This window comes from Petaurus breviceps, unplaced genomic scaffold, assembly GCF_028583685.1.
Source record: "Petaurus breviceps papuanus isolate PSGF00001 unplaced genomic scaffold, PetGlider_PUasm1.0 398, whole genome shotgun sequence".
NCBI lineage: Eukaryota > Metazoa > Chordata > Mammalia > Diprotodontia > Petauridae > Petaurus > Petaurus breviceps.
Genome location: NW_027186314.1, coordinates 341,984 through 352,006, shown reverse-complemented (window position 1 = coordinate 352,006; position 10,023 = coordinate 341,984). Strand labels below are relative to the sequence as shown.

At 57.3% G+C, this 10,023-nt stretch overlaps 1 protein-coding gene across 1 annotated transcript in view; it reads right to left on the bottom strand.

The window, feature by feature from the left end:
* Nucleotides 1–10,023, bottom strand: part of MYH14 (myosin heavy chain 14) — a 40,590-nt gene that overhangs the window by 20,867 nt on the left and 9,700 nt on the right. Inside the window, exons 6-17 of the mRNA XM_069100351.1 lie at nucleotides 9,465–9,488; nucleotides 9,254–9,346; nucleotides 8,918–8,981; nucleotides 8,628–8,726; nucleotides 8,278–8,418; nucleotides 6,054–6,149; nucleotides 4,145–4,263; nucleotides 3,523–3,675; nucleotides 2,548–2,721; nucleotides 2,193–2,366; nucleotides 1,730–1,844; nucleotides 888–1,078 (exon numbers count right to left, since the gene is read on the bottom strand). Coding sequence (XP_068956452.1) covers nucleotides 888–1,078; nucleotides 1,730–1,844; nucleotides 2,193–2,366; nucleotides 2,548–2,721; nucleotides 3,523–3,675; nucleotides 4,145–4,263; nucleotides 6,054–6,149; nucleotides 8,278–8,418; nucleotides 8,628–8,726; nucleotides 8,918–8,981; nucleotides 9,254–9,346; nucleotides 9,465–9,488 — 1,443 coding nt within the window. The remainder of the gene's footprint in view (nucleotides 1–887; nucleotides 1,079–1,729; nucleotides 1,845–2,192; nucleotides 2,367–2,547; nucleotides 2,722–3,522; nucleotides 3,676–4,144; nucleotides 4,264–6,053; nucleotides 6,150–8,277; nucleotides 8,419–8,627; nucleotides 8,727–8,917; nucleotides 8,982–9,253; nucleotides 9,347–9,464; nucleotides 9,489–10,023) is intronic.

The window sequence follows — 10,023 nt, the reverse complement described above, 5'->3', positions numbered from 1 at the left end:
CCTCTTTCTCCCTCCTCCTCTTCTCTTCCTCATTTTCCTCTTTCTCCCTCCTCCTCTTCTCTTCCTTCTTTCCTTCCTCCTCATCCCTCTCCCCCCTTCTCCTCCCCTCCCTGATCCCTTGGTCAGTTTTTCCTCCCTTGGTGATCAGGTCCCTGTTGCCCTCCTCGTTCACACTGTACTGGTGGCCCATGGGTGGGTTTAGAGGCCTGCTGTGTATTGTGTGAGGGCCTTGTGGCAGCTGAGGAGTGCTTGGACCATGGAGGGACAGCCACTGCATCTGACTAGGACTTGAGGCTGAAGCTAAGACAATCAACTCCAGTCAGAACACATCTTACTTTTGGGTTCCAAAAATTAGCTTCATCAGCTTAAGCCTGAGAAAGACTTATTAGACATTAAAATGAGATAAACTATGTAAAGCACCTAGCTTATGGAGCTTACAGTGCCACACCCACATGCTAGCTATTACTGTTATTATTACCACAAGTCATGTGAAATGGAGGTGGGGCTCTTAGTGGACCCCAAGTTCAGCAAGTTACAGCCACCACAGAAAGTCCTTGGGACCTGATATGCTGTGGAAGGGAAGGCTGGTAGAAAACAGGAGCAGGGGAGGTGGGGGTGGGTGGGGACTCACACTCAGGGCAGGAAAGGGTCTTAAAGACTTTCCTGTTCTACCCTGAAAAGTATGAAGGGGGAGACACAGGATTTGAACACAGGGCTGATGATTCCAAATCTAGCATTTGCTCCCCTAGGCTTGCACCTGGGGCGATGGGTATTTACAGGGGAGTTCCAAAAGCATGGATTAAGCCCCTGTTGTGCTTCAGGCTCTGAGCAGGAGCTGGGAGTAAACAGCCCACCTTCAGGTTGATGACAGGGCCCAGGGTGCTCACCCTCTTTTCGTGGTTGGGGATGATGCAGCGCACGAAGCTGGGGTTAGTGTTGCTCAGCGTGGCCATGAGGCGGCTCAGGGACTCCTTGTACAGCTGACCCACGGTCCGGAACATGCCTCGGCGGGGGCGTCCGCCAGGCGCGCCCCCATCCCCGAGGCTGCTCACCTGCTCCAGGCCCACGATGCCCTCCACTGCAAGGCCAGGCCAGAGAGAGGCGGGGATCAGGGAGGCCCAGGAGGGCCAGGGGTCACCCCAGAGGGCAGGGCAGGACAGGGGCCACGAAGGCACCCAGAGAAAGTAACTTGGGTCACAGTATAACCCTGAGGTGGGCTACTGGGAGACAGGGTAGAGGGAATACTTGGGAGGGGAGGGAGCTGTCAAGGGGAGTGGTGCTGGGGAGGGGTCACTCCCTGAGATGGAGGAAAGAGGGAGAGAGAAATAGACAGGCAGAAAGAGAGACAGGGAGACATAGAGATGGGCAGGGAGGGAGAGACAGAGAGATGGGGTGTGGGGGGGGAAGAGACAGAGAGAAGCAGAGATACACCAGAGAGACAGGGAGAGGAGGAGGAGGAGGAAGAGGAAGGGGAAGAGGAGGAGGAGGGAGAGCAGAGGGAGCTTGGAGAGGAGAGGGAGCTGGGGAGGGGACAGGGAGGGGACAGGGGGGTAGTCAGGATCAGCCCCAAGTGTTGGAGGACACAGTCATACACAAAGCCCTGCCCACATCGCCCTCCTAAGCCTCCTGCCCAGGGCTTCCCCTAGCCAGGTGCCACTTTTGGAAGGTTCTTCCCCTCTTGAGGCCAGCGTGGCTCGGCGGTGCGTCGGGGCCAGCCGGGCATCCTCACCGTCCTTCCAGATCTCCGCAGTGAGCTTGTCCGTGCTCTGGTGTAGCAGGGCAGCCACGCTGTCATTCAGCGGATCCATGTTTTTCATCAGCCACTCGTTGGCCTTGTAGTCTACCTGTGGGGAGGAGAGGGAGGTAAGGCAGGGATCGGGCTCCCACTCTTCAGGAAGCTGCCAGGGACTGAACTGCTGGCCCTACTGTGTTCCCCGGGGAATATTAAACGGGCTGGGGGTGGAGATGGGGGTCGGGCCTACTTGGGCTCCTGGTCTCACTCCCATTCACCATCACTGCGGTCCTCCACGTGCAGGCAGGGCCCCCTCCCACACCCCTTCCAAGTAGAATGGAACTTGCTGGGGGTCCGCCTGGTTCCCCATTGCCCAGGCAGACCACACACCCTTACACACGCTCATACGCACACACATTTATGTGCACACATATTCATGCACGCCCGCGCGCCCACGCACCTTCCCAGCATAGTGCAGCACGCTGAAGTCCGCCTGGTCTCGCAGCTGCCGGGGCCGCTGGAACTTGGGGTGTCCGCCCTGCTCCTGAGCCACCTTCTCCACAAAAGACTTGTCGGTGGCCTTGGGGAACCAGCACTCCTCGTCCAGCAGGGCCAGGAGCCCCGGGGGGTTGGCCTGGGGGGAGGCCGGAGTGGGAGGTCAGCGAGCTGGGAGGCCCCCTCAGGCCCCCTTCCTCCCCGGCCCCAGACCCTCTCCCCACTCTCGCTCTCTCCCCCTGCCTTCCCCCCCATCCTCTCTTTCCCCCCTTCCCCCCCGCCCTCTCCCTAGCAGGGGCGGAGGCGACAGCGGCGCTCACAGGCCTCTCGATGAGGTCAATGCAGGGCTGCAGGTCGAGGCCGAAGTCCAGGAAGGTCCAGGGGATGCCCTCGCGCTGATACTCCTCCTGCTCCAGCACGAACATGGTGTGGTTGAAGAGCTGCTGCAGCTTCTCATTGGTGTAGTTGATGCACAGCTGCTCGAAAGAGTTCAGCTGCAAAGAGGAGTCGCCAGGTGAGTGAGAGGGGCTGACAGGTGGGAGGGGCAGGTGAAGAGGCCGGGCGGTGGGCGGGGCTGCGGGGCTGGACGGGTGGGCGGGGCAGGCGAAGAGGCCAGGCGGTGGGAGGGGCCAGACTGTGAATGGGTGCCGGTCAGGGTGGAGAGGCCAGTGGGCGGGGCAGGTCAGGTACGTGCGGCCAGACAGTGGGGGTGGGGGGCACTAAATAGCCAGGCCAGGCCCCTCTCCCCCTCAGTTTCCTCAGTGTAGCATAAGCCAAGGATCCCAGTCCTAGCACTGCCACAGGACAAACATCACAGATGAGGGCCACAGAGGGAGGACGCACAGCTGACCGGCCCGCCCAGTTGGGTAAGCCAGTGCTGGTGAGGCCGGGGTGGGAGGAGGAGGAGGAGGAGCGAGGGGAGGGGAGAGACCCCGGCAGAGAGGATGAGGACGCTAGCTAGCTTCAGAGCACTTTAGGTTTTGCAAAACACTTTGCAAATGTAGTCAAATACTGCATTTGATGCAATAACTCTGGAAGGTACGTGCTACTGTCATGCCCAGTTTGCAAATGAAGAAACTGAGGCTTGCAGAGAAGTCAAGTCATTTGCCCAGGGTCACATAGCTGGTAAGTGGCAAAATATGAACTTAGGTCACCCTGATTCCAAGTTCGGTGCCCTAACCACTGCACCATCTAGCAGCCTTCCTTTAAAGAGAAGGGGGTGGGCCTGAGAGAAGGAGAAGGGAAGGCCCCGAAGAAGGGGAAGGGTGAGGGTCAGAGGAAAGGCAAAGTCTCACTTGGAAGATCTCGAAGCCAGCGATGTCCAGGATACCCAGGAAGGAGGCCCCTTGGCGCGGACTTCTGTCCAGGGCACGGTTGAGGCGCAGCACAAGCCAGCGGAAGAGGCGCTCATAGGAGGCTTTGGCCAAGGCTTCCAAGGCAAAGTCAGCCTGTGCACAAGAGAGAGCCCAGAAGGTTTGGAGGCAGCGGCGCCATCACAGGGGCCCTGAGAGCCTTTGGGGCCAACCTCGGCCACAGGCAGTGAGGGGAACAGAGAGACAGAGATGGGAAGGGAGATGGGAGAGAGGGTCGGTGAGGGATGGAGACAGAAAGAGGATGGAAAAAGACCCAGTGGAAGCCAACGAGGGCTTAGAGGCAGAAAGGAGGACATTTGTTCAACGCCTAGCCCCACAGGAATGTCCTCCCACAACACCCCTCATGCAGGCTCAGTCACAGCCTCTCCCTCTTTCCTCAAGCAGCCCATTCCAAGGTGGGACAGCTCTCACTGGGACGGCTGACCAGAAATCAGCTCTTCTCCCCCGCGCATTCCCCGTTTTCCTAGCTCCCTCCCTCCCTCCCAGTGCCCCAGGGTGGCCCTTCTTCAGCCATAGCCTCCCTCTGCCCACCCTGGGTCAGTACCTGCTCCTTGGTCTGAGCCTTCTGCACATAATCACGACCAACCTTGATGCGGGGGGAGAGCAGGGCCCGGGAGAAGTCGGTCACTCCCAAACCCAGCAGACGGCAGAGTTTCTGGGCGGCTAGCAGGGAGGAAGGAAGGAGTGGGTTAAGGTCTTGAGCCTCATTTAAGGAAAATGAACGGCGAAAAATCTTTCAAGACTCCGCCTAAGGGGAGAATTGGTTTGTTTTTTCTTTGCCTAAGATTTTATTTTTTAAATGTAGCCCTTAGGTTTATACATAACCTTTTCTACCCCCCTGCCCCCTGCCCCTAGGATTTTAAAAAGAAAGGGAGCCCTTTAGCCAAGCGAGCTAGCCCTGCCAGGGTATACCTCCCCCTCAGAGCCCTCACTGTACCCCACGGACTGGCGGGGCGGGGGGGGGGGGTGGAGCGGGCGCATCTCCCCGACGACGACCTTCTCTGGGCTCATCTTGCAGCCTTTCAGCATTTTGTTCTTTCCACCCACCCTCCGACACTATCACCGCCATCACTTCGTAGCTTCTCATACTTCTCTCCCCATCAGTTCTCATTCTCCTTACTACTCTTGCCCAGCTTTCTCCTCTTATTTCTTATGGTGCTGTTATTGAATCACATTCCAGTTTTCTCCTGGTATTTCTTTGAAATTGCTAGCGATGTCTCTTTTAAGGTAACCTTCCATTTACTCTGTATTGTGCACGTTCAGATTTACAAATGTTGTCTCCCCCTTTCAAAGGAAAGCTTCCTGAGGGGAGGAACTGTTTTTGCTTTTTCTTTGTACCCTCAGAACGGGGCACAGAAGGGGAAATCGTTGATTCACTGGCCAAATCGTCCCTGCCCTTGGACCCTTAAACTCTCAAGAAAGCCAAGGGCAGAATGAAAAGTACTATAAATAGCAAAAGATTTCTAGCAGCTTTTTTTGGTAGTAGCCAAGGAATCAAACAGAAGCCTAATTCGGATTCTGACCCCTTTGGGGAGTGGGTAAACAAATGGGCACGTGATTGGGCGGTATCTCGTTGTACCCAAAGGATGACAAAGCTGAGGAATTCAGAGAAATGTGGGAAAATTCACATGAGTGAATACAGCCTGTACAAGTATGCAGGACTAGAGAAACAATCCAGACAAGGGCAGCGATGCAAAGAAAACAGAAAGAATAACAAAACTACGCGGAAGCCAGAGCCCAAGCTTTGCCCTGGAGGCACTGAAGAAATGCAGGAAATGCAGCTCCTTCTTCCACTGGAGAGCTGGGACCTGTGGAGTGCTGTGCCCACCTCTACCCTTTGACCTCTAGGGGTCAAGGCAGCTCTTGGCTTTGCCCCGACTGTTTTGGGGGTACAAGGGAAGGTTTGGCAGGTGGGAGTGGGAGGAGTCTATTCAAACAATGATGCACTACGAAAATCAAATAACTTTTTAAAAAATCTGTCCAGAGGGACTGTCCAAAGCCCCTGCTTTGTAACACTTGGGGTTGTTGGGAAAGCTTTCTGGACCTTTGAAAATGCTATGGCAAGGGAAGCTGTCATGTTTCTCACCACTGTTATTATTCCACATTTTTTATCAAGGACTTGGATAAAGCTGTATTTGGCCAGACCTTGTATGGATCATACACACACACACACACACACACACACACACACGCAATGCAAACTTGAAATTGGGAGGGGCCCTAGGGATTACCTAGGTATAGCTAAATGTACCAGATCAGGGATCCCTCTACATCTGCCAGGTACTGCTTGAATACCTCAAGTGACAGGGAACTCATTACCCACAAAGGTGTCTACTTTTGGGTGGCAGAGTTGGAGCTGTCTCATAAATCAGCCCCTAGACCCTCATCCCAGTCACTGCTCCCTGGGTTGGGCACAGCAGATGGGGGCCTGGGGACCCTTGCTCTTGGGCTACCTGTGTTGTCTGGCATTGTGGCCTGGTCTGAATGTCGCTCTTTCTTCAGAGAGATGTTTCCAAACTGGAGGACAGCAGACACCACTCGTAACATGGCTGTGGGAGTTGGGAGAGAGGGGAGCTGAGCAGCAGTGTGTCCTGGCCAGGTCCTTTCCAGTTCTGCCCTGCATTAAAGGACATCTCTCTGCCCAGTAAGCCGGCCTCTTGTCTCCTCTGCCTGGTTCCTCACACCTTCCTGGGGGTCTCTTCCCCGAATGTAGGTGCCCCCACCCCAGCCCCAGCCCCATCCTGGATCCTTGCTCTTGGTGAAGAGGGGCTACTTTTTTGTGCACACCACATTTATGAGGATGAATCAGGCCCTGGAGCCCTGGGGGCTGTGGCCCCATGACAGCCCTAGCAGCCCTTAGGTGCTGCTGCATCCCAGGTCTGATTGCCACAGGGTGGCCCAGGCCTTGGCCCAAGATGCTTGGTCCCCATCCTTCCCACTCCTCATCTGCTTGGTCAGGTCTAGAGGAGTTGAGACTGGAATGCCAAGTATCCTTCCTCAGGTCCTGAAGAGCGTCTGGGTCAGAGGTGGGGGCGGTAGGAGCATTCCCAAGCCTGGAGCATTCTCTTTGGCTGGCCACACCCTGCCCTCCTGGGGTGGGGGCACAGGCAGGCACCAACATTCAGCCCTCCGCTCCCAAGGAAGCCCCCCAGACACCTCCCAGCTGGGACCCAGGCTTATTCTGAGCCTCTGCAGGCAAGCATGGCTAAGGTATAACAGGACTAACCATGGGGCTAACCCCGAGCCAAGCTTGGGCCCATGTGGCATCCCTGCCCCCTGCCCTCCTCAGTCTGTGGCAGCTCAGCCCAGGTGCCTCCTCTTTGCTGATGCCCCTGAAGTTAGTGTGGCCCCCTAGCCCCTGCACTCTGGGCCAGGGACACATCTCTGTGGGGCGTGGGCTCCTAGAGGGCAAGGCCACCTCACTTTCAGATCTCTGTCCCCTCCCCCCCTCCTGGCACACTGGAGCTTAATAAATGGGTGCTCCTGGCACTGCCCCCCAGGGCCAAACAAAACAAACCTACTTCTTCCACACAACCCAGATCATCCCCTTTCCCTGCCCAGTCTCTTCTTCAGGCTAAAAATCCTGAGCCCTTCATGTGAAATGGCCTTTGGTGCTCAGGACTGACCCAGCCTGGCCATGGCACAGGGGCTCACCCTCTGGCTTCTGTCTGTACTGCTTCCAGCAATGCAGCTTTACAATCAGAGCAGGTGTTCTGGAGCCACTGACACATATTGAGTCTGTGGTCCACTAAGAACTCCAGGGTTTTTCCATGACTACCACTCTAGCTAGGCCTCCTCCATTCCCATGCCTTTGGTAAATGCAGCTTTCCATCACATTTGTCAGCTTTCAGGGTTAATTGTCATAATTGTTTTTTATGGGAACATCACCCCAGGCTCTGCGTGTGGAAACCAGTCTGTCTGTAGGTGGAGTGATGAGACTTTGGAGGCTGCATGAGGTTGAAGGTCAGGAGACCTGGGCTGGGTTCCAAAGTCAGAGGAAGAGCCAGAGGCGTGGGGCAAGGCTCCGCTATGGACTCCTAAGGGGAGACTGTGGCACCTGGGGGAGGGGAGCCTGTGGCTCTTGGAGAAAGACAGAGGAAGATGTCCTCATCTGAAAAATGACCAGAGAGGCCAGGGTCCTAGGGCAGGACCTATGACCTGAAAGGAGGCAGTAACATCTGGGCCTCTGCTCAGTTATGACAACAGCCCTGTGGAGCTCAGTTTTAGACATGGAGGGGGCCTTAAAGGAAGAGCTCAGGCCTGGGAATGCCAAAGAGGCCGGTGGTCCTCGCTCTAAGCTGCTGGGATGGGACCGCTCTGTGCCTCAGTTTACACCTTTGTGAGCTGAGGGCCCAGACAAGCTCCTCTAAGAGCTGACCTTTCCAGTGCTCACCTGCCCCCTGGGCCTACAACAGGGGGGGGGGGTGGGGGCTCACCTGTCCCACAGAGGGCAGAGGGATTTGCTGATTAATTAAAGGACCCCAAACCCAACTTGGGGCAGAGGCAGCCCTCTTGGTCACAGGCCAATCTGGCCTTGAACCTGGTCCCTGGCTGGGGCACTGTAGGAACTGTGGCCAGTTTGGGTGTGAACCCCCTCTGAGAGCCCCTCCCGCTGTGAGTCGGCCCTCCTGGGGAGACAGAGCCAAAGTGCCCTGGCTCCGGCCCACACCTACTCACAGACAATCTCTTCGTGGGTGAAGCCGAGGACACGCAGGGATTCCAGTGTCTCGTGAAAGAGCTCGCGCTCCTGGCCAGGGGACGATGATGGGCCATTGGTGAGGAAGCGATACTCAGAACACGACTGGAGGAGGAGGTCCTCTGTGGTAGGGGGAGGGGGAGAAGAGCAGAGGGTGGGGAGCTTAGGAGGGGGCACCCTCAGAAGAGCCTCCAGCCTCCCCCCCACCCTTGGAGGCTTGGAAGAGGAGGAAGAGAGGATCACAGAGACCGTGGAAGCCGGGAAGGGCGAGGGAGGCCCTTCAAAGGCCACCTGATGTCTCTGGAGTACTGGGCAGGGGGAGCCCACGGACCTTTCAGCTGCTCCCCTGCTCCCCCAAGGAGCTGGTAAAAGATGTGAAAGCTGCACTCATCCTTGGCCTGCCGGATGGCCCGGGACTTCTCCAGCAAGTCTGAGGTGAGGGCAGTCAAGGAGCCAGGCCACAATGCCATCACCCAAGCAAGTCCTGTAGACACTGCGCTCTCCCAGGCCCCTCCAGATATCCCCCACTGCTGCCCCCAGATGCCCTCTGTGCTGCCCCCAGACCCCCTCCCAGCTGCCCCTCCCTGCTCCCTCCCCCCAAGCCCCCAGTCCCAAGGATACAAGTCTCGATATTGGCCCCCACAATATAACCTGCCACATCAAAATTGATCCTGATGAATTTGCCCTGGGGTGGGAGAGAAGAGGAGACTGTCCAGGCTCCCTGACTCCTTCCCTTCTCTGCCTGCCCCTCGCTTCCAGGGAAGGCCTAGTTGGACCCAGGAGGCCTAGTTGAGGCCTCCAGCCTTAGTGACTCCCCAGGGCCTGTTGCCTCCTTCCCTGGGGTCCATGCCCCCCCCCCATGACTCGCAGGGGCATCAGCTTCCCATCTGTTTAGCCCTGGATCCCCATGGGACTCAGAAATCTGGAGTGCCCCCCCCCCAGGGCCCCAAGGCTTACAAAGCGAGATGAGTTGTCGTTTTTGACTGTCTTGGCATTCCCGAAGGCCTCCAAAATGGGGTTGGCTTGGAGTAGTTGCCGTTCCAGCTCGCCCTGAGGAGCCAGGGACAAGGGTCAGCTGGTGGCCATGAGCCTGGGTGGGGGGAGGCCACTGGGCCAAGGCCCAGTGCACTGTGGGAGGGGGGACAGGCAGAGGGAGGCCGCTACTCACATAGGCCACCGTGCTGGCAGGGGTCTGGGGAATTCGCAGGAAGGCGGGACCCAGGCCCAGCACACAGGAACACAGGACACGGACCAGGACACAGCACATGGAACACAGGACAGACACATGGAGGGCCCCCAGAGTTAGTCACTGGTGCATTAGGTCCCAGGAGCAGATTCCCCCCTCCTCATGCTTGTATTCAAGGCCTCCACTGGCCATCCGGGTGCCTTCAGCTCATTCTCCCTCACTCAGGTCACCAGCCTGTCCCTGGTCATCTCTGTCAGCCCCACTCACCGTGCCCCTTCCAAGAAGCTTCCAAGGCTCCTCCTCTCCCCCAGATCCAGACCCACTTAGCTTAAGGGCAATCATTTCTATCCATGCCCCCCAGAGAGCAGAGGTGCTGCCTTCAGGGGCCCCTGGGTCCCAGGCTTTCACTCATTCCCCAGAGAACAAAGGTGCCGCCTTCAGAGGCCCCCTGGTCCTGGCCTCTCACTTGGCCCCCAGAGGGCAGAGATGCCACCTCAGGGGCCCCCTGGTCCTGGCCTCTCATTTGTCCCCCAGAGGGCAG